The sequence below is a fragment of the Solanum lycopersicum genome, chromosome 10, assembly GCF_036512215.1.
Source record: "Solanum lycopersicum chromosome 10, SLM_r2.1".
NCBI classification, from domain to species: domain Eukaryota; kingdom Viridiplantae; phylum Streptophyta; class Magnoliopsida; order Solanales; family Solanaceae; genus Solanum; species Solanum lycopersicum.
This window is the reverse complement of record NC_090809.1, coordinates 47,479,388-47,504,617: the sequence shown is the minus strand read 5'-3', so window position 1 is coordinate 47,504,617 and position 25,230 is coordinate 47,479,388. Positions and strand designations below refer to the sequence as shown.

At 32.0% G+C, this 25,230-nt stretch overlaps 2 protein-coding genes across 2 annotated transcripts; both read right to left on the bottom strand.

Moving 5' to 3' along the window:
* Positions 1 to 201: 201 nt before the first annotated feature.
* LOC104649645 (uncharacterized) lies at positions 202 to 4,059 on the bottom strand. Its single transcript, XM_026027856.2, has 10 exons — positions 3,817 to 4,059; positions 3,365 to 3,571; positions 3,169 to 3,261; positions 2,989 to 3,093; positions 2,532 to 2,905; positions 2,338 to 2,427; positions 1,957 to 2,115; positions 1,774 to 1,878; positions 1,548 to 1,685; positions 202 to 400 (listed from the first exon to the last, which is right to left on the bottom strand). Exons 1-5 carry the CDS (start codon positions 3,820 to 3,822, stop codon positions 2,804 to 2,806), a joined length of 513 nt encoding a protein of 170 aa, XP_025883641.2. The 5' UTR covers positions 3,823 to 4,059; the 3' UTR covers positions 202 to 400; positions 1,548 to 1,685; positions 1,774 to 1,878; positions 1,957 to 2,115; positions 2,338 to 2,427; positions 2,532 to 2,803.
* Positions 4,060 to 4,328: 269 nt separating this feature from the next.
* LOC138339039 (uncharacterized) lies at positions 4,329 to 5,406 on the bottom strand. The gene is made up of 2 exons (XM_069290346.1): positions 5,285 to 5,406; positions 4,329 to 5,198 (listed from the first exon to the last, which is right to left on the bottom strand). Exon 2 carries the CDS (start codon positions 5,070 to 5,072, stop codon positions 4,431 to 4,433), a length of 642 nt encoding a protein of 213 aa, XP_069146447.1. The 5' UTR covers positions 5,073 to 5,198; positions 5,285 to 5,406; the 3' UTR covers positions 4,329 to 4,430.
* Between the last annotated feature and the right edge of the window lie 19,824 nt (positions 5,407 to 25,230).

The following is a 25,230-nucleotide window of genomic DNA, read 5'->3' as shown; positions in this document are numbered from 1 at the left end:
ATTTTGTTGCAATAAACATATTTTTCTATACATTTAGCAACAATTTGTGAGTTGTTGCTACATAAATAATACACATTTTCTTTTTCTAAATTTTATACAAATATTTTCTACACTTTTAGCAACAATTTGTGAATAGCCTGTATATACACAATACATGTTTCTTTTAGAAACTTCTTCACAAAATATTAATATTAAGAATAATATAAATTTGAAAAGGTCAATATGATGAAGATTGATATCCAAAGAACTAAATACTTATAGATGTGTTTGTACTTTTAGTAGAAAACAATAAGCAAGTCATTAGTTATATTCTAATCCTACTAGCTAGTTATAACTTTTGAATTGTCCAATCTTCCAATAGTACTTGTATTGAAGCATGGTTCAATTATGCATGTTCATCCTGCAAATAAAAGATAAATATAATTATAATTTGATAAAGCAAACTATAAAATACACAAATATAAATCTAAAAAAACAGAGATATTCACATCAATACACTTAATAATACACCCAAACACACTTTAATATCAAGATAAATCTCAGTTTCCTTAAATATTTCAATTGAAAATGACCAAAATCAGAGACACTTTGTAACTTGTATAAATAGAGAGAGAGATTTTTCAGATTTGGCAAAGAACCATTTGTTCACTTAATTTCTTCAACCCCAAGAATGTCACATAAAAATCAGATTAACTCTATAAATTGTAAGGGAAGAGAGTGAGACTTCCCAGATTTTGCAAAGGATCATCTGTTCACTTCCTTCAACCCCAAGAATTTCATATACGCAAAAAGAAGTCAAAATTAATCTTAATCTCCTTTAGTAATAAATTTTTTAACAGTTTCCAGATTCTAAAAGACTTCCTTATTCCCTTCTTATCAAAACTGACCAAGAGCATTAATTGAGTTCATAAAGAGAAAATAGCTAAATGTGAAAACACAAGAACAACTATCTATGTGTAGGGATTTTAATAACTCTTTTTTTTTCATAATCAACTTCCTGTTGGCATACTACTCTCCAAAACAGGAGGGAGTAATAAAGTCCGATTCCAGCATCTCGAATAAATTGTGAATTCACTTAACGAATGCTTATTTTTTTACATGGTTCAAATTTCAGATCGAACCATAAATGAACAAAATAGTATTTTTTTAAAAGAATCTCCCTTTTTGGTGGAAAGGTTTGTTTATAATTAGTTTAACAAATAAAAACGAACCCTCATTATCTTTTCTTATTCTACCGCTATATATATTAGGGGAACATAAGCTGTGGAGTGACAGAAGACAACTATCCTAAAACTAGATTAAAATAGACAATAAATATAGTATAATAGAAATTGTGCATTCCTACGACAGACAATGTAACCTTGTATTATCACGATCAAGAAATTGTAAATTACAAAGATTACCAATATCTCATAAATCTTTCAACTCATTGCAATTTTCTAGTATTAAATATTGTAATTAACATAAACTATGTATGGGAGAAGGCAGTGTAGTATGACTTAACTCTTAGAGCTGGGAGTGAAACAAGAGATATTTAGGAAACATACCTCACTTGATTTCTTCTTTTCAATCTCTACAATTTTTTCCTCAAGTGATAATTTTTCACTCAAAAGCCTCTTTTTTGTTTCTTCTACGGTACGCAACATACAACGAGCTTTCAACTCTTCATGGATCTTATCAAAGACCTGTAATTAGTGAAGTCACATGAGTTTGTATTTTATGAATACTATTCTGGACAAAATATAAAGACCAAATAATAGTTTTTAGCATTACCTGATTATTTGCGTCGACCAATTCTTTCGGAGTAGTTTTCTTTTAACCTTGAGAACTCAACTTTGGAAGCCACATTTCTAAGTTTCGCTTCTCTGTTAGGGTAGCCTATAAATTAAAGAATGGAGCAATAAAATGAATGATTGTCCCCTTGATAAATCAAATTTTATCACATTTAAATAATACCTTAAGCTCTACATCTTTTTCATTGCACAATGTATTGAATTTATCACAATCATAAATAGCCATTTCTAAGTTTTGCTTCTCAAAATTCAAGACGTCTTTCAAGTTATCCAACTCTTTCTGCATCTGTGATTCTTGATTTTTCTTTACATGTAAATCTTCCTGCAATTGCTCACCAACATAAAGATTATAAGCTTTAAGTAAATATATATCAAAATTGTATTTGTTTGATTTAATTAAAATGATTGATGGATATGCATAGAGATATAACTAACATAAGGAGATGTATTACTAGCCCAAACAAAAGTTGTACTAATACCTACTAAATACTCCTACTAGTTACATTTACTAAAAAGATAAATAATTTAAATAAAAATTACTTACCCAATTGTTATTCATTAGACATGCAGAACTTGTCTCATTAGAAGTAGTTGAAGTTGTAAAGATATTGAAAATTGAAGCAGGAAGGTCATTCTGTTAAATATGGTACAAATTAATAACTTAGTATGTCGATAAAAGAAGAATAGAATGAGGAAGAAACATCTACTAATTTAGTGATGTATACTATAAATAAATACCTTGGGATTCTTCAAATGAGATACTAGCGCCATCATGCTCTCTTTTAACAATTTTTGGTCATGCACTAAACGAAATTCCATTACTTCTCGGTTCTTTCGCTCCTCTTCAAGTTGATTCTTAACTTCCATTAGTTTGATCTCTACACTCTCTCGTTTATAGCGTTCTTCTTCTGCTTCCTTTTGTTGTGCTCGAAGTTGTTCTTGAATTTCATTTCTAGATATTCTACTTGCTGACTTAATTCCAGATCCTTTACCAAGAATGTACTTTGATTTTATCCCATTATTTGCACAAATGCAGCATTAATAATAGGATCCACATCGGTACCCTTGTCAATATCTTGAATTTTTTCAGCAATAACGTCTTTCACTTTGCCCTACAAAAAAGGTTATACAAACATTAATTCTTCATATAATTTAAATAAACTCACTCTATTAATAAAGGTTAAAGACAAAGTACATTGACTTCAGCAGAAGGACTAGTAACCCATTGCCCATTTGGCTTCATGTGAGTTATTTCCCAAAGTTTTTGAAAATTTGGCTCTTTTCCAGTGGTTGTATTCCTCTGTCAAAACAAATGAAATTATGTTATTGTTCAAATTGTAAGAATAATCGATCAAAAGAAAGACATATATCTCACCGCTTCATAAGACACCGCTTGAAAAGTTTTTCTCCCGCAAATATGATTAACTTCTTGTTTTGCCTTGTTATTTTTGTTTCTTTCACTCATTTTCTGCATTAATTTAAGGTTAAGAAATTTATTTTGATCTGAATATATAAGAAGTAAAAAAATACAGCAAAAAATATAAAAGGTTGAAATTTTCACTTTTAACTACCTTAAATTCATCAGAGCTGAAGTAGTCTACCAAGAATTTCCATTCAGTTTCATTAACATCTGTTGGTATATTTTGTAGACTCTCCTCTTTTGTAGAAAATTTATTAAAATGATCATGATGTCTGCTCCGACGATATCGATATAAATTTTTTGCTGTTTGAAGAATGGTATCACGATTGTGTTGTATGTCCGGAAGCTGAAAGGTGTCCTGTAATCAAAACAATATAAATAACTAATTAGTTCCAAGTGACAGTAGAGTTCCTGGTGGAATGAACACCCCTAACCAACTAATTATTCATGCATTGTCTATCCATCAATTATAATACAAAAGAAAGCCAAATAGCTGAGCTTCTTGACGAGATAAAAGAGGCAGAGAACTACATAATAAGAGATATCATAACTAACCATTTACTATTTCAACCAAAAAAAATTATAAAGAGAAAAGAACATTACCAGCATATAAGCAACAATTCTATTCTTTGCTAGATCAGGAACTCCCTTCCAATTCTTCACATCATGTCTAGCATTATGGAGAACTTTCACAGAGAGCTCGGTAATAAAATCTTTAGCTCCAGGACCTACTGCAACTGTTCGATCTGGTGGAATGATCACCTTCAACTTTCCATTGTCATTTTCCTTACGTTTCTTTTGGGTTGAAAGCCCTGTTGTCTTTCCTCTTACCTTCCTTTTTTTTCTTCAAAAATACATAAAGATATTAAAATATATGTAAATAAAACATATATGATCTAGATATTTTGAATAAAATACAATTTAACAAATGGATAAATTTACCTGGAGGGAGGATTGCACTTACATCAGTAGTTTCATTATCATTAGAAATATGCATATTTTTCATCATGGTTGGCTGCAATTAACCAACAAACGCAATGCCAAAATAATAAAGTGATAAAATAATGTTCAAAAATTAAGAGAAACAAGTAAAGTTTCTAAGATAAAGAGATATGCGAAAAGTAGAAAATAGAAATTAATTGTTTCGGTAAGTGAAAAACAAAGCTTCTATGAACAAACTTATTCAAACAAATTTTATCTTGATGACAAGTTGAAAATCAAAACCAATCATCATCCTCAACTTCATCGTATTCACTAGTATCTTCATCTATTTCAGAATCACTGAATTCGTCTACATTTTCGTGATCAATATCATCTATAACTACTAAGTCAGCTTCTTCCTCGTTATTGAGAGGTGCTTCAACACTCACTCCATCAATATCTCCTCTTTCTATTCTGATGTTATCATGCTCCAACTCTACTTCTTGAATTGTTTCTCCTCTTTCAACTAAGTCAATCAGTTGATATTGTTCCATTTCATCTTTTTGTTCGGGAAGATCATACAAATGTTGTGGTCTTACCCTTATCACTGAATGCCATTTTTCACTTTGACCATGTTTCACATAATACACTGATTGAGCCTGTGAACCTAGAATGAATGGATCACTAGTGTAATGAAGTCGTGTTATATCTACACAGACAAATCCATATTCATCTTTTTTGTAACCTCTACTTTGACTACGACCTTGAGTAGGAACTTCAAACCAATCACATTGAAATAACATAACAGATTTATTGTTCATATATTGGATCTCTAAAATTCTTCTTATCCTTCCAAAATAATCAATATTTCCTGTATGTTCATCACTCTTCACAACCACACCACTATTTTGAGTTTTCAAACCTAGCTCAGATTCCATTGTTCGAAATCGAGAACCATTCAAGATATATCCGCTATAACAAAAAACTCGACGGTCTGAAGGTCTTGCCAAAATTAGTAATTCTTCAGTAATTCGGTTATCACCATTTTCCTTTAACTGTATCACCTGTAGTATTTTAATCACAAAATCACAAATAATATTAATGTTATTTAAAAGAATAAATATGCAAATCATTAAATGAATGATTTTACCTTTTTTTCAAACCATAAAGGAAATTCCTCCTTGTGTCTCTTTGCTACATTTCTATTATTCTCCTTTGTTAAAATTTCTAGATGTTCCCTATACTTGTGGAGATTTGAAAAAAATAAATAAATTAGACATAATTGTTAAGTGTTTGTAAGAAATTGATTTAAAGGTAAACCATATCTTACTCAATCCAAGGTCTGACTTCCTTACAATTTTGGAGAATGTAAAAATGAGCCTGATTGATTTCTAAAGTATTCAAATTAGTGCAGGAACCCCCTGCTAGTGGTTTACCATGACAACTAAATATAGTTAAGCTATTGTTGTCAATGTTAAAAGAATTAGAATTCCTATCTGGACGATATTGCGTTGTTTCCATATCGCTCAAATATCTAGAGAATAATGTAATGCATTCCCCTGCAATTTGACCCTCAGCAATTGATCCTTCTACATGATAATTGTTGCGTACATAACCTTTCAAGGTTCGTAGGAATCTACGAAGAAAAATATTAAATTTTTTAATAAATTTAAATCAAAAGAATAGATTTAAAAAGTAAGAAACCAACCGTTCAATGTAATACATCCATCGAAATTGAACAGGACCACCCAACTTTGCCTCATTTGCCAAATGAATTGCCAAATGAACCATAACATCGAAGAACGTCGGCATGAACACACGTTCTAATTTACATAGTGTTACTCGTATGCTTTTATCTAGCTGATCTAGCTTCTCCATAGATAACTCTTTAGAACACAAATCATTAAAGAACAATGAGAATTCAATTAATGGGTCATGTGCATCTTTTGGTAAAATTTCTTTAATGATAAGTGGTACTATACGTTGAAAGAGAATATGATGATCATGACTTTTAAGCCCAAAAATTTTAGCTTCCTTGATACGGCTAATGTTAGAAGCGTAAGCATCGGGAAACTTAACTTCTTTGATGAGCTGACAAAATTGAATCCTTTCGGCCTTAGACATCGTATAACTTGCTGGAGGAAGTATGTATTTCTCCCCACTTTTTATGAGATAAAGGGACTTTTTGATCTTCATTTCTTGTAAGTCCAATCGAGATTTCAGGGTGTCTTTTGTTTTCCCTTCAATATCCAACAATGTACCTAACACACTTTCACTAATATTCTTTTCAATGTGCATCACATCCAAATTATGTCTCAACAATAAAGTCTGCCAATATGGAAGTTCAAAGAATATACTTTTCTTTTTCCAATTATCATGTCTTTCAGTATCTCGTTTTCTTTTTCTTGTTTTGTCATCAGCAGACCTTTGCAAAGAGGTATTAATTTGAACAAGAACATCTTCACCATTCAAAGCATGTGGTGCAATTCTTTCTTGCTTTGTATTATCGAAAAGACTTTTATTTCGACGATAAGGATGATTCATCTCCAAGAACCTACGATGACCCATATAACATTGCTTTCGACCATGTTTCAAGTAAGAAGAGCAAGTATGCACATGACAAACTGGACAAGCTAATTTACCTTTAGTGCTCTAACCAGATAAAATACCATAAGCAGGAAAATGATTGATTGTCCACAACAATGAAGCATGTAATTGAAAATTTTGTTTCATAAAAGCATCATAAGTCTCAATTCCATCCCCCCATAAGATTTTCAAATCATCAACCAAAGGTTGGAGATACACGTCAATATCCATACCAGGACCTTTCGGTCCAGGAATAAGTAAAGACAACAAAAGATTAGATTGTTTCATGCATATCCACGGGGGAAGATTATATGGAATCAAGATAACTGGCCACATGCTATATGAATTACTCATTGAACCAAAAGGATTAAAACCATCTGATGCAAGTCCAAGTCTTATGCTACGAGGATCTGAAGCAAAATTTGGATATTTTTCATCAAAACTTTTCCACGCCAACGAGTCAGCAGGATGTCGTAACACTCCATCATCAACTCTTTCATCCTTATGCCACCTCATTTCTTTTGCGGTTCCTTTAGTCATAAACAATCGTTGTAATCTAGGTATAATAGGAAAGTATCTAAGAATCTTTCTAGAAATACCTTTCTTTTTGTTATTCAAATTACCCGAAGCAACTTCACTATTGGAATCTTTTCCTTTTCTCATTGTCCATCTTTTTTCACCACATTTAGGACATTGTTCAAGATTCACATATTCCTTTCTATATAAGATACAGTTATTAACGCATGCATCTATCTTCACATAATCTAAACCCAAATCTTTTATTATCTTTTGAACTTCATAAATAGAATCTGGGAGCACATTTTCTTTAGGTAAAGCATCACTAATTAATTTCAACAAAGAGTCAAATGAAGTATTACTCCATCCATGCATACACTTCATTTGAAAAAGACGCACTATAAAAGATAGTTTGGAGTACTTTTCACAACTTGGATACAATCAATTTTCTGCATCTTTCATTAACTTATAGAATCTCTTAGCTTCTGTATTAGGCTCTTCGTTCGGAGACTTAGTTGTGTCATTAAACTCATCACTATTGCTGGGATCACCATGATATATATCATGCAACATTTCATAAATTGGAACATGATCATTTGCTAAACTTGAATCTTCACTAAGATTTGTTTCATCATCTGAAGAAAGATCTAGCTCTCCATGATGAATCCACTTTTTATATGTTTGATTCATTCCAAACCTACACAAATCTATTCTCACTTCATCTCGCGTTTTCCAAAGAGCATTATTGCATTTTATGCACGGACATTTAATTCTTACACCAACCTCAAGATTAGAAAATGCAAAATTCAAAAATAGCTCCACACCATTTAAATATTGTGGTAACGCTCTATTTCCAATAAGTATCCAACTTTTATCCATTATATACTTACCTACAACAATTTTAAAATCAATTAAAATAAAGTTATATGATTTTTTATTTTTAAAAAATAAAGAAAATGTTAGAGAAAAACTTCATATTATAAAAGGTCAATATAAAAATCTAAAAGTCCTTGTAAGAGCAGTAATTATTTTTTTGTATATGTACATCTACGAACATCTTCAAAAATAATTCTTATATCTACAACCTCTCATATAAAAGAGTATAAAATAGATAAAATTAGAATAGATAATCAATTTAAATTCAAATCTACATGAAATATTTCAATATCAATACAAAACACTTAAAAGAGTTAGAAATATATCTCTCCATATTGATTGAGATGTTGAATTTCCATGATACTAGGACATATCAAATGTATCTTTAACATATAGCAGAAACAACATGAATAAAAGTATGGTAAATATGGTTATGCAGGCAAGTTATATGTCATATCTTAAGTGAGAATATAACAAGTTCATAGGCACAAGCAACAAGTTGGTCAACTGAATCTTTAGACAAGCATACACATGACCAAACTGTATACAATTGGGGAAGCCTTGAATTAAGATTTCATCTCCCATAAATCTGAGATGAAGACCTTGTTTATCTTATTCAATACTTTTACATGGCATACAAATGCCTTCATCACTATAAAAAGATTCACAACACCAAGTTGCAACACTTTTTAACTATTTAAATCCTGGCATCCTTAACTAAAACTGATCGGGTTATAAGTTATATGGTAGGGAAATTGCAGAATATCTCTGCAGAAGCTACCTCTATCACTGCTGAAGGAATGCAACCAATCTGCCAACTAATCAAGAATCAGTAACTAGTGTTCTAGTTATACCAGATTACCAGCGGGTTCAGTTTTTGATCTCCAAGTAGTAATATCATAATGTTTAATCTTTGAGTATGTTGAAAGGTGAAAGAAAGAAATAACAGGATGATACAATATCTAAAAGAGGACAATTTCTTGCAAATCTGCAAGACAACAAAGGGAACTTTACTTTAATATACGATCACTCGGGTCTGCCTTTTCAGGACCTGATCATTGATTTTATTAATGAAGCAGTTAATAGACTAACAAATTTACCTGATTTCCTTTACTATTTGGTAAAACATGCACTTAATTTACCAGAAGAACTACCAATTCTTTTTGAGGATCATGCTGCCAATGAGAGATAGCACTTGATGTCACTTCTGCTAAATTTGGCAAATACATTCTTGTATATGGTTAACACATACATAATAGTCCCAACAATAGATGACTACTGTATGAGTCTTGGAGCTGCAACAACTCTTTGTGGAGCTGTAATTGGGTCTATGGTTGTTGCTCAGGTGTTCTCTTCAGTCTATTTTCCGTTCATGGTCAAATAAAAAAATAAACGAAGCCTATTTTGTGCAGCAGCATGGTCCTTCTTGTCGGGAATACCTTATATGTACTGGCTTATGACTTCAACTCGATATACTTACTTCTAGTTGGACGTCTATTTTTTGGGCTTGGTTTGTCAAGGGTAGTTAATAGGCGTTAAAGCACTGATTGTGTTCCTCTGCACCTGCGAATGAAGGCTTCAATTGGTTTAACTGTAAGTGCACTTGGAATGGCATGTTGTCTAGTTGTTGCCTACTTGTTACAAACTAACTTTAAGTTCCTAAATATCAGTTTTAACCAAGAAACTTTACTAGGCTGGATAATGGCTCCTGCATGGTTTGTTTACATGTTATGCTTATGTACTACCTTTAGAGAACCTCCAATGTTGGAACTAGAGGATGTTCTGCTACCAAAATCCAATAGTGAGAAGATTGAAAATGACTTACTGCATAAAGGTATTACCCAAACATTCCTTTTATGTGCAGAAGAGACAAAACAAGACGAAGATGACGATCAAGATTGCGATAATAGTGAAAAACTGCAGAGGAGATCCAAAAATACGTTACTTCCATCATCTCTGCGTATAAGTTTCTTAACCCGTAGAAATCATAGTGTGCTTGGTAATAGTTTTTAGTTTCTATGTCACAATTCCTATTCTGTACCACAATATGTATGTTCAGCTCTAATCACATTTGTAGTTATTGAAGTACTCGAAGAGTTAACCTTAAACTTCTATCTCGAGCCATATGTCTTCAAAGCATTCTTAGGGAACCTATGATGGTGAACTACTTTTAACGAAAGCTGAAACGTTAGATCAAGTATTTGGTCAAAAAGTGAATTCTATAAAAATTTAAAAGGCAACAGCATACAGTAACTAAACATATCTTGCACATAACAGAAAAAATAAGGCACACACATTAATCAATGAGTAAATAACAAAGCATACTTGATATATTAAGACAAGCACAATAATCTACAGCCGAGAAGGTCTTGAAAATCATAGAATTGTATAGAATTATTGACGTATCTGTCTCTTAATCCGTTTGAAGTCAATACTTTGCCATGGCTATATATGTTTCCCTCCAGATACACAACAAACTCTAACAATTCTTAATGTTAGATACAGATAGGCCTTTGTTCAAATTTCAGAACACCTTTTCTTTTGTTGTGCTAACAAAACAAGTCTTTTTTTTTCTTTGGAACACACAGCACCACACAAATAAATAAATCAAAAACACCCAAATAACAGTACTAGCAATTTTGTTACTCAATCGTACTAGTAATAACTAGTAGTAGTAATTTTGTCACTAATCTCAGCAAAAAGACGGGGGAAAAAAACCTTAACAAAGCAATTGAAATCTTAGAAAATAACCTAGGAGACTCAATCATTAGATAATCATACGCAAGAATTAACAAAACTTTGTGAAAAGAAACTAAATCATACAGAAAACTCACCAGAGATAGACTTCACCAGGCCAACAACGTTCTTCTTCAGTGAATCAGAAAACCTAGCTTCAGTTTTCGCGAAAACTGAAGAAGCGCTATTTCTGGAAAAGAAAACTAAAAATTTGTGAACTTCTGCAAAAGAAAATTGGCAAAAATAAAAAAGCCCGCGATTCTATTGGCGGAAAACTAAAAAAAAACTATTTTGCCACAATATATGTATTGTCAAATTAAATATATTAGCAACAATAAAATATTATTGTTGCCAAATATTTTTTAAGATAGCAACAAATTAATTAAATTATTGCCATTATTTAAGTTGGGCAACAATATCATCATTGTTGCAAATACCTTGTTGCAATTTTTTAATATTTAAAATTTGTTATATTAATTATTATTAACAATATAATATCACAACAATACTAACGTATTTGACAACAACAAAAATATTGTTGTTGAAAATTTAAAAATGTACCAACAATAAAATTAAGTTGTTGCGACTTATCAATATAAGCCAACAATAATATAGTTGTTGCTAAAAAGTTGTTGCTAAATCCTTAATTTCTTGTAGTGTATGCGAGTTGAGAAGTTAAAACAACTTAAGCTTGAAATTTTTTTAGAAGGAACACCTATCTTGGCTCTGCTCAGCTAAAAAATAACTTCACTCAGTACTACAAAAAGTACTTTGCTCATATAGTTTTTTAAAAAGTTCTTCTCTTGTTTGATGTAATTACATAAACTTAACTTTAAAATCTCTCATGGAAATCATAGTTTCCTCTTTACTAAAACTAGCCAAATGCTCCGTTGGAAGTCTTAGTTTCCTTTGTTTCTCGAAATGTGAAAAGGTTTGTAACTCTTAGAGAATGCTTACTTCCCTTATTACTTATGATAAATGAACTAAACTCTTTACTCTTAGCTTAATTTGAAACTTGAGGTTTAAAAAAAGTTAAAAAGTTTGTTAAAGACTCTTGAAAATTTTGAGAAATAACTTTGACTAGCTTCTTAACTTTTAGACTTGACTTCTAACTTCGTTGACTTTGATCTTAAATATCCTTTAATTAGATTATGGATTTAAGGTTCAAGATCTCATGTTTATTGATAATTTTATAATATTTTAGATGTACCTTAGAGTGTTTAAATAAACTAAGAAACATAGATACTTCACTTAAGAATTAGTACGAAAAGGTGGAGGATGAATAGGGACAACTAACGTCCCTAGCTCTCTCAGAGGCGTGGGGCTACAACACTCAAAGTTTAGAGAACTTTCTGTGGCACTCAAATTCGCACGATGCGTCACAGGCCAAAGATGAGAAGACCTATTGTGGCGCTCTGGCAGGCGATGCCCCAGCTAGAAAATTCCGACCTTGCACCTTTATTTTTCATCTCTAAACCTTCTAAAATTCCATGGTTCTTTTCCCAAACACTTAGGACATTAGTACCCTCAATACCCAATATATTTAACAAAAAAAAACCTGAAATTATGAATCAAATCAACACTACGCATTCAACAACTCAACCTACAAGAATTAAACAATGTTATTCAAGAACTTCACATACTAACATGTAAACAACTCAGCAAATACTGAACTGAAACAAATTTGGTGTGTGGATGAGTGAACCTAACACTAATGATCTCAGATACCTTTATAGGGATCACCCTCGAGGAATTCCACAGGCAAAGCTTCGACGTTTTTGGCTAATTCTTAACTTTTATCCCTTTCTTTCTTCTTTTAACTCTTCTCCAAGTCTTAAACTCAACTAATTTAGTTTTATTTACCCTATTAATTTTCTAAAAACAAATCACGAAATTATTTTGAGCAAATAAGATTGTTTATTCTTTGTTCTTTTAATTATTCATAAATGTTTTTATGTGTTTATAGAAAAAGAAAATTAGATTGTTTAGTCTTTGTTCTTGTTATAGGCACACTCGGTAGCCCTTCCTCCATAAAAATGTACATGTTTTTTCAAAGGAGGGGGGAGGGTAGTTGATAATCTTATGTTTATATTTTTCTAGATCCAATTTGATTAGATGTTCTTCAAAAGCCACAGTTCTTGAAACAGCATTTAGAAATATCGCTTCAACAATTTGAGATCTCAAGATGAGCGCAAACGTAGTCATTGTACATAAGGCCAATAACCATTTAATGAATCTCAACAAACGAGTAGCAATAGAAAATATGGGACAATGCCCCGTCTTAAAAATAATACTCCTAATAAAATCCAAAGAGAAGTAGTGTTTCCATTTTGAACTCCCAATACCAGCAAAATTTTTGCCACACAGGCGAGTTCAAGTCAAAAGAAACTCTATCCTTGACAATTGTCAGGTTCAACCCCACTACCCCAACATTGAGAATTAATTAAATAACCCATTTTCGTTAATGAAAAATATTGTTGGTGGTGTGCTTCAACAACATCAGTATAGTCTATTATTTGAAATTTTTTGTTTAGTGGTGTCGTTCAACAACTTCAGTATAGACCATTATTGGAAACATTACTCATACGACTTACTCGGCATTTAACACTTTGAATCATCATACTAAAAGTTAGTACAACTTCGAACTCCATGTACATCATAAAACAACACATTCAGAGAGAAAAATAAAGTTTTATATATGTATTGGAAATTTGACGATTAATGACTAAAATTTGAATGAGAATGCTAGAAATACCAACACGTATTTAGGTTGTAAAACGATGTCTTATATTTAAGCTGAAAATGCGACTAGTGATGCATTACGAACAACAAATGCTAAACATATTGCTGAACCAAAAATGTCTTATCCGAGCAATATATAATCGCGACCAATAAGAGTGGGATAGAAGGAAGTGATTCAAACATTTCAAATAATGGGTTGTTCAATGAATTCTCAATGTTAGGGTAGTGGGGTTGAACCCTAAATTGTGGAGGATTTCAGGTTGAACTCTTTCCGCTGGCAAAATACTTGCTAGTGTAGGAAGTTCAATATGGAAACTCTGGTCCTCTTTAAATTTGATTATAAATATTATTTTGAGGACGCGACATTAATGCTTCTATCGGGTCTAATGAAAAGCATCTTCTGTTGATCAAAGGAACTATCTTTTGAGGCTTAGGCTTTTGGTCTAGTGGTAAGAGCAAAGCATGTGATATATAGGTAAGGCACACTTCATATACATAGATATAAGCTTGGTATTTATGTGGAAAGGTAAAGTGACAGGCTAATTATCCATCAAGTTTCAAACTGTGTGCAAATAACCCTCAAGATTTCTTGATTTTCAAAGTAAGAAAAAGAAAAAGATCAGCACTTGTTGTGATATCTTGTGGCATAAAGTTATTTATAGAGTTATTAATATTGATTGGTCAATGTACAGTCTAATTTGTTTCAAATATTATTAACCACTAGAATATTAATAACATTTACAGGAATGAGTATGCTATTTGTTATCACAGTGTAATATTTTTGTCTACGGAAAGAAGATGTTAACAAGAGAATCCTAAAGATATTGTCTGGTCTAGCGTTGCCATTTTTCTTTGGTCATTCTTATTTTCTGATGAAAGTCGTTTTTGTCATTAATGCTAATTTATGATTTCAAGGAAGTTGTCTATGAGTGGTTTGTTAAATCTCGGACTTTCCAAGGAACAGGATTTTTTAAGTTATTAAACAAACGAGGGAATTGAACTGTGTAAATGCATACCTTGCCTTGGAATCGGTACAAGCACCTTATTCCTATTTCATGTGTGCATTATATTTTCATGATCATTATTTTCCTTCTCTATTCTTCTTTACATTGAAGAGCATGGAATGCATACTCATTCATTCAAGGGTTTTTTTGTATACGGTATTATGTAGGAAGATTTATATTCTTATGTAGTACAAATTGTGAAAAGTACCTGATATTAATTTCATGTTCATAAAAGTAGATGCATTATAATGATTTTACCTTATCGTTTATGAATACAATAACAACCATCTCTAAATTCCAATAGAGTTGGGGGTGACTACAGTTGCATATCCAGAAACATCTTCAAAAGTCTTCAAATTTTAAAGAAATTAATAAAAATATTGATCAATGGGTGCCAAAAAATTATTAATCAAACTATACAATATTTAGATAAACCATAAAAATAGGGTAATAAACCTACAATTTTATAACGAAAATGTAAAATGATAGATCAACACTTTGTCTGGTATCTTGTGGCACAAAGTTATTTACATAGTTACTGACCATGATTGGTCAATATACAGTCTAATCTATTTCATATTTTATCCACCACTAGACTACTAATAATATTGTCAGGAATGAGGATGCTTATTGTTATCACATTGTATTATCTTTGTCTACGTAAAGAAGATGTTTACAAGAGAGCACTAAAGATATTTACAGGTCAAGGTTTGTCATTTTTCTTTGGACATTCTTATTTTTTTAAGAAAGCACTTTTGTTAGTATTACTACTTTAGGAATGCAAGGAAGTCGTCTATGGGTGGACTGGAAAATGGCTAATCGCATGGCTACTGAACTCTGTATGTTTAGTAACTAATATCCCTTCTTATTTTTCTTTATGAGATGCTTATCTTAGGATACGCTGACAGCATGTGCTAGACCTCTGTATCATCACTATAGCTCTTAAGTAATGGTTTTCGTTTAGAGAATCTCCCTAAGGTAAATTGTAATTTAATACACAACAGTATTGTATTATTAAAAGACATCGGTATTGTATTTGATATTATTGTGTACTTGTATATATATTCTCAGAGGCTTAAGCATATTGTAAGTTAGAATTTGTTTATATTGCAATTTTTTTAACTGCTTATATTGAATAAGAGATAATAGATCATGAGTAGAATAGAGCCAAGATAACTATTTATTCTTACTCCCTTTCTAGACTAACTTTTCTTTCACTTACCAACTCACATACTTGTACATTCACTGTACTGATGTTAGTTGGCCTGCATCATTTTATGATGCACACGCAAGTAACAAGGATAATCACGAGGCGTTTCGTTGATCCAAATTGAGCTCAAGAGTCACTGATGAGCCTCCTTGTACTCCAGAGGACATCTATTTCATTTGTGTTTAGTAGTTTAGTTTTTGGATGTTTTGGGATCTGTCCCAACATCGCTCTTCAGTCAGCTTAGAGGCTTCGTAGACACTAGTATTTTAGTTGAGAGTTTATTGTTGCTTGTTGAAACTTGAGTGCCTTCATGGCGAGATATCATAAGAAGTAGTTTCCTTAAACATGTCTTATTTTTTGTTTAAGTTGAGTTTATTCTTCCGTTGAGTTAAGTAAGCTAAACTAAGGGTTGGGCTAATAATGATCTTCAAATGGCGTCCACGTCTAGGGTTTAGGCTCGGAGCGTGACAATTAGTCTCATTTGAGGGCCACAATACCACACTCTTACAACTCACATTTATTGCAAAGTAACACCTTAATTCCATACCTAATTTAAGTCTTACGGTTTTTTCTTTTTTATTTTTTAAGGGTTTAGCATATACAATTTAGGGGTTTTTAGGTTTATTGCTTAGAATTTTTTTAGCTTTACGGGGTTTTAGTGATTGTAACGATTAGTATTTCTTAGGTGTTTAGTGTTTACGGTTGAGGAATTAGTTTATTTTGTGTTTTTACGTTTACAGTTTACGGATTTTTAGAATGCAGGGTTAAGAGCCTTTTGTTATTTAGGAATTAGCATATATGATTGAGGGCTTTATTGAGTTCAGAACTTAGAGTTTTTTAAATAAAAAAGATAGGTGTAAAAATATATGTCTTTGTTAAATATTAGACTTTTATTAGTATGAAGACCAAAACCTAATGATTATATTAATTAAATATAAATTATGAAAAAATGAATAATATGAGAACTAAATGTGGACCAAACCTATAATATAAGGACTAAACTATAATTTAAACATATTCACTAACTAGTGTAATTACTATATAATACCTCAAAAAGGGTTAATTGTTACTCCAATAAATTCAACCTTCTGTATAGAAAACTAGTGTTCTGTATATCCTTTTCTGAAATTTTTAAAGGAATAGAAAATCAAATGAAACGGGTTATTATGATATTATGGATGATGTTCTTCTGGTGCTAGTTGATCAGGGAATAGAGAAAATTGGTAAATTGGTGTATTTGTTGAAGTCATGACTAAAAAGGTGACATCTCTACAAATATATATTCAAATCAAAACCCTTGACTTTTGATATAAATAAATTCGGTTTAATAACCTTTTCAAAAGAGATATAATTTATATTATGCTTGTTGTGACTGTAACATCGATACCTTTTTGGATTTTAGTTTTTCTTTAGTAAATCTTGAATTCATATTCATTATGCAATAACACCATTTGTATAGTTGTTTATGTTGTTTTAATTATTAATAAATGTTTTATGTGTTTATAGAAGAAGAAAATTAGATTATTTAGATTTTCTTCTTGTTATAGGCATGTTATACACTCGACAACCTTCCTCAAAAAAAATATATGATTGTTCGAGGGAGGGGGGGGGGGGGAAGGGGGAGAATTTATAATCTTATGTTAATACTTGTCTAGCTCAAATATGATTAGATGTTCTGGAGGTGCCACAATTTTATGTTAAAGTCTAATTATTAATTAATAAACTTATATCTACGTTTTTCACACTTGAGTTTATGTAGAATAAGGGGTAATTTGGTCTTTTATAATTGTTCAGTGGCATTAAATCATAGCAGAAGATTAATAAATGCACAAAAAAATAATTTTTTGAAGATGTAGATATTTGAATTATATAAATCTATCTATCACTTTAAAAACGAAATTGGAGTAACAAAAAGGGAAGAGAAAGTGCAAGATAAGAACGGATCTGATTATCATTCTTATTTACATTGAAACAACTTTTTATTTTTATTGATTATATTTAACAAAAAATAGGGTAATTTGATTCTTGTTTAAAAAGAATTCTTCTTATTTCTTTTTTTATTTTTTAATTTTATAAGAGTCAAAACTACCTAAGAATTATTCAAAATGGATCAAAAATATCTTTCGATTGTGGAGTGCATTGAGGTTTTGTGTAGTTTTAGGGGAGAAAATTGTGTATGTGAGTAGTGTTAGGAGAGGAAGGACAAGTAATATGCTTGTATAGTCTCTTGTTAAGTTGTGTAACGGTTGGTGTGGATTTAAAAATTAAAGGGCTAATGGGTATTAAATTACGTGATTTTTCATGGTGGATATTGATGTGTATTGGTCACGTGCCAAATTATCTTTCACATGGAACGATTAGAATCATTAGTTAAAGTTAGGGGTATTATTGAGAAAACAAAAAAAAGGGAGTATTTTTTAGCCAAAATATAAAGGAATAATATTTTGAATCTGCTTTAATGAATACTAGTCAAATATTAGATTTAATATGGGTCAACTATAATTATTAATCAATTTAATCCTCTATTTTAGATTCTTTAGAACTCTTGGCTGAAGGTATGATCTTGGATATAATTTCACTATGTAAATATTTATTATAATCATTCAATTGTGACATCCATCGTGAGAACAATCAGTTACATATAGAAATACACTACAAAAATTTGCTAAAAAAATTTCTATTAATATTTAATTAAATTTTTTGAAGCTAAAGAATTTGGTACAACTAACAGTTAATTATCATGATTAGCATTGAATATTTGTTATTTAGGGACTTTAGTTATTTGTTGTTAATATATATTTTGTTTTATAAATTCTAAGTTATTATTTTGTAATACAACATTTATAGTGAATATGGTTGAAACTAACTATTTATATAGTGTTTTATAGAACCATATCATATATTTATATAAAAGAGAACCATAGGCCCGCCTCTGTGGGCCACAACAACCAAGAATTTCTTTTGAAAAATTTTGAACTCCCAATACTAGCAATATTTTTGCTAGAGGGGAGAGTTCAGTTCAAGAGATTCTATCCTCCAAAATTTCAGGTTCAACCCCACTACCCCAACATAAAGAATTCATTACAAACCTATTTTTGTATGACAAATAATGTTGGTGATGTGTTTCAACAACATCAATAAGACCATCATTAGAAATGTTTGGTTTGGTGGTGTGGTTCAACGACATCAATATAGACCATTATTGTAAATGTTTGATTCACCAAGACTACAACACTCAATTATACAAAACATTACTCATAGAGCTGACTCGAAATTTAACACTTGGAATAGTCATGCTCAATATGAGTACAACTTGGAAATCAATGTAGCTCATAAAACAACACATTCAGATAGACAAATAATGTTTGATATAGGTAATGGAAATATGACAATTAATGACTACAATTTGAATGTGAATGTAGGAAATACAAACACATATTTAGGTAGCAAAACGATATCCTTTATTGATGATGAAAATGTGACTAGTGCTGCACTATAAACAGTACATGCTAATTTTCAGCAACATATTGCTGAACGAAATATGTTTTTTCCGAGCAATATAATCGAGACAAATAAGAGTGATATAGAAGGAAGTGATTCAATTGAGAAGGAAAATTGTGATGCATATTCTAATTTCCATCATATCGGTTATTTGTTCAAAAATCTTTTGACCTTCAAATACTAACATACCCAATTTATTTGACAGTGAGTTTGATCAAGTTTATTCTAATGATTAGGTTTGTTATTTAATTTAATATGATATTATATATATTTATTGTTATATTGTTGCTATTAGCTAAAATCAATGTAAATATACAACAAAAGTTGACTACACCAGCTGATCTGTATCACTTGTTTTAACACTAACCTATACTGTTGTAAATTTATATTTATTTTAGCTGATACCAATAAATAAACAAAAAAAATATAATATCGAGTAACTTGATTGAATCACTTACGTGATCATCAGAATAAAATTAATCAAACTCATTGACATATGAATTTGGTAGGTTAGCACGTGAAGGTCCAAGATTTTGGATTAAATAACCTATATTATTGAAATTAGAATATGCATCACATCTATCCTTCTCATTTTAATCTATTACTTCCATATTAGTCTTACATGTTGTTACGATATTTCTTGGATATAACTTATTGGGTTCACCAATTTGTTGTTGTAAATTAGCATTTATTATTCCAAGTTCATTACTATTAGCATTTTCAGCATTAATATCAAACATCATTGTTCTACTTGAATCTATGTTTGTATTTCCTGCATTCACATTCAAGTTGTATTCATTAATTGTCGTATTTCCAACACTTATATGAAATATTATTTTCTACCTTAATGTGTTGTTCTATGAGATACATTGAAATTAAAATTGTACTGATTTTGAATATGATGATTCCAAGTGTTAAAGACATAGCAAGACTAATGAGTAATGTTTCCTATAATTTGGTCTAGTAGTCTTTTTGAAACAAACGTTTCCAATAATGTGATGTTGTTAAAGCACACAATCAACATTATTTTACGTAGAAAAAATGGGCTATTTAATGAATTCTTAATGTTGGGGTAGTGGGGTTGAACCTGAAATTGTAGAGGATAGTGTTTCTCTTGAATTTAACTCTTTCCTCTAGCAAAACTGTTTCTAGTATTGGGAGTTGAAAATGGAATTTCTGGTCCTCTTTAAATTTAATTAGGAATTTTACTTTGAAGACATGATATTAATGCTTGCGTAGGAATAAAGGAAAGCATCTTTTGTAGAACAAAAGAACTACCTTTTGAGGCTTAGGCTTTTGGTCTAGTGATAAGAACATAGCACAGATTCTTTGTATGCACTATGTTTTTTATTCTTATGTAGTATAAATAGTGAAAATTGTCTAAATATTAATTTCATGTTAATAAAAGAAGATGCATTAAAATGATGTTACCTTACCGCGTCTTAATACAATAACAACCATGTCTCAATTCCAAGAACATTGGGGGTGAGTACAATTGCACATCAAAAAATTTCTTCAAGAGTCTTCAAATTTTAAAGAAGTCAATAAAAAGTATTGATGAATGGGTGCACAAAATTTCGTAATCAAACTACACAATATTTATCTAAACCATAAAAAGGGTAATAAACTTACTATTTTATAACAAAAAAACTAACATGAGAGTCCACTTTGTCTGTTATCTTATGGCACAAAGTTATTTATACAGTTACTGACCCTGATTGGTCAATATACAGTCTAGTCTATTTAAAAATTTATCCACCACTAGACCACTAATAATATTTACTGGAATGAGTATGCTATTTGTTATCACAATGTAATATATTTGTTTTCGTAAAGAAGATGTTTACAAGAGAATTATAAAGATATTCACAGGTCAAGGTTTATCATTTTTCTTTGTTCATTCTTAATTTTTGATGAAAGACTTTTGGTCGTTATTGCTACTTTAAGATTCAAGGAAGTCATCTATAGGTGGACTCTGAAATGGCAAATAACATGGCTATTGAACTCTCCATGTGTAGTTAATTATATCCCTTCTTATTTTTCTTTGTGAGATGCTTATCTTAACCTCTTCCCGCTTATATAGAAGTCTTTCTATAATTGTTACCCCGAATGACCTGTAATGTGTCTTAATATAATTGTTAATAGTCTGAGTTCTCTTTCTTAGCCAACTATTGCCATTCTTCTAAATTCATATCTACGTAACGGGATGAAAATTGAACTTTATTTAAGAGGATTATATTTTGCTATATCTAATCCCTTCGATCAGACTCTTAAGAATAATAAATAATGCGTACATTAGTCTACTCCGCATTGACTACTCAAATATACTATCGAGATGCATATGAAAAATCATATATATATATAAATATATATATATATATATATATATTATTCATTTGTATTTTGGCTAAAAAATACTCCCATTTTTGTTGGCTCTCAAATACCTCTCTCTATATATATATATATATCAAACTTGAAAAATAATGATGGTAGCACCATTTTATTTCTTCTTCTACTCTACATTTATGTATTTAATTATTTATCAAAAATAATATTGTCAATAGTTTTATTAGGTAACCCTATCTAAGATTCAGATTGATTAAAATATAAGTTGTTTTACATGTCCTAGTTCTTAACCTAAAGAGTGCAATATAAGAGTAAAATTATGGTGGAATTAATTTAGATAGTAGAAATGAACAAATCATCATGGTATATATATATATATATATATATATATATATATATATATATATATATATATGTATATATATATATATTTCTTTTCTGATTTTGAAGATGCATTGATGCCCTTATTACTGTCACGGCCCAAAACCGGGTTGCGACTGGCACCCACACTTACCCTCCTATGTTAGCAAACCAACCAATCTAACCTTAACATTTCAATATAATATCAACAGAAAGTAATGCGGAAGACTTAAACTCATTAAATAAAGACCAATTCATTAACTTCTAAAATTCAACATCTATTATTCCCGAAAATCTGGAACTCATCATCACAAGAACATCTACGATCAAATGACTAAACTACGAGTATTCTAAAAGCCAAAAATACATAAGAATCTAGTCCATGCCGGAAGTTCAAGGCATCAAGACTTGGAGAAGAAGATCCAGTCCAAGCTAGAAGCATTAGCTCACCCTGAATTTCCGATGTAGTAAGACTGGCTTGAATTACTGTTGAGTTGAAGACGATGGCACGTTTGCTGCACTCCACAAATAAACAAGAAGAAAACATAAAAGTAGGGGTCAGTACAAAACACGGGTACTGAGTAGATATCATCAGCCAACTCAAAATAGAAATCAATATATACCAAGTAATATCATAAAATCAACTATGATACTCAACATGTAGAAATCAACAAATACTATATCATTAACAATTACTGTCAAGTTCACACATGAGGACTCAAGCCTCGATACCATACTCATTTGGGAATTATGTTCATTAGATTAAGTATATTAACATCTTTCAAGATTCATTATCTTTATTTCTCTTGTGTCGGTACGTGACACTCCGCTCCCTCAATATTCATTAATCCTTTTTTGTCGGTACGTGACACTCCGATCCCCTAAATCTATGTGTCGATTCGTGACACCTGATCCCCTAAATCTATGTATCAGTTCGTGACACTCGATCCCCTAAATCTACGTGTCGGTTCGTGACACCCGATCCCCTAATACTACGTGTCGGTTCATGACACCCGATCCCCTAATACTACGTGTCGGTTCGTGACACCCGATCCCCTAATTCTACGTGTCGGTTCGTGACACCCGATCCCCTAATTCTACGTGTCGGTTCGGGACACCCGATCCCCTAATACTACGTGTCGGTTCGTGAAACCCGATCCCCTAATTCTACGTGTCGGTTCGTGACACCCGATCCCCTAATCTCCTTCCATCAGTTCATCAAGCCTTCTTTCTTACCAAGGCATCATCAATCTCATTACTTTAGTTCATCAAGCCTTCTCCCTTACCAAGGCATCATCATTAAAAAGAGATTAGGTTTTTTATCAAGATTTGGGATTCAATAACTTCATCATGCTTAATATAATCACAATTATATAACCACATTCATGAATGCATAAAATTAAGCACATAGCAGGGTTTACAATACTACCAATACATACCATTCTCTATTAAGAGTTTACTATGAAAGCATGAAAACCATAACCTACCTCCACCGAAGACTAGTGATCAACAAGTTATCTTCTCAAAATCCTTGCTATCCTCTTCGTTTCTCTCTCTCTCTACTCGTTCTTTTTCTTTTTCTGTCTCTCCTTGTTCTTTCTATTTTTCTTATTCAAACCCTCTTTCTTTTACCCTAATGAACATATAATTAAGAATAAAAGATGGCAATAATGCCCCACTAATAAACTTAAGGTTAACTCTTTTAACCCCCAAGTAATTAGACTTATTAACATTAACCCACTAACTTTATAATTAAGGAAAGAATAGTAAAAAACGTCCCTTAAAACGTATGAAGAAATCCGACCTAGACTGGGATTTGCCCAACTTGTGACGGGCCGTCGTGCCTGCGACGGTCCGTCCTGCAGGTCGTCGCAAAGTTCAGAGACCCAAATTTCCTCCAAGGGTCTGTGACGGTCCGTCACACCTGTGACGGTCCGTCCTGCCATTTCGTTACGAAGTTCAAAGAGTCAATTTTCAGTACCCAATTTTCAGTTTTTCTATGTGTTTTGAAACGAGACCCTGCAACGGTCCGTCGTGCCCATGACGGTCCGTCGTTGGGTCCGTCGCCTCAGCCTATTTTTCCAGAATAAAATCTGCTGCTCGAAATGACTAAACAGGTCGTTACAATAGATACCAATTTACCCATTGTTCGTCCCCGAACGATCAAAAGAATGAAAACAAGGGCGAAAAGGAGTACCTGAATCTGTAAACAGAGGTGGGTATTTTTCTCGCATATCCGCCTCCTTCTCCCAAGTGGCTTCTTCAACGGGTCGATTCTTCCATTGCACCTTGATGGATGCAATCTCTCTTGACCTCAACTTGCGAACTTCTCTATCTAAAATACCAACAGGCTCCTCCTCATAAGACAAGTTCTAATCAAGCAAAACTGAATCCCAACGGATAATGTAGTTTCCATCCCCATGGTATCTTTTCAACATCAACACATGGAATACCGGATGTACTCCGGACAGCCCTGTAGGCAAGGCTAACTCATAAGCCACCTCTCCTACTCGCTTAAGTACTTCAAATGGTCCAATGTACCTTGGACTTAGTTTACCCCTTTTACCAAATCGCATCACCCCTTTCATTGGTGAAACTTTCAAAAAGACTTGTTCACCCTTCATGAACTCTAAGTCTCTAACCTTTCGATATGCATATTGTTTTTGTCTACTTTGCGCCGCTAGAAGCTTTTCTTGAATAGACTTCACTTTCTCTATCGAATCCTTCAAAAGGTCAGTACCCCAAGGCCTAACCTCAAATGCATCAAACCAACCAATGGCAGACCTACATCTCCTACCATACAATGCTTCAAATGGAGCCATTTCAATGCTTGAGTGATAGCTATTATTGTATGAAAACTCCGCTAAGGGTAGGAAGCTATCCCAATGGCCACCAAACTCTATCACACATGCACGAAGCATATCTTCCAACACTTGAATCGTTCTCTCAGACTGACCATCGGTCTGAGGATGGAATGCAGTACTAAGGTCCAACCTAGTACCCAATTCCGCATGCAATATTTTCCAAAACTTAGAAGTAAACTGCGTACCTCTATCTGATATGATGGATAGTGGAACCCCATGCAATCACACCACTTCCGAGATGTAAAGTTTGGCTAACTTCTCTGCATTGTAAGTCACCTTAACCGGAATGAAGTGAGCAGACTTAGTTAACCTATCAACAATTACCCAAATAGAATCAAACTTTCCCAATGTCTTG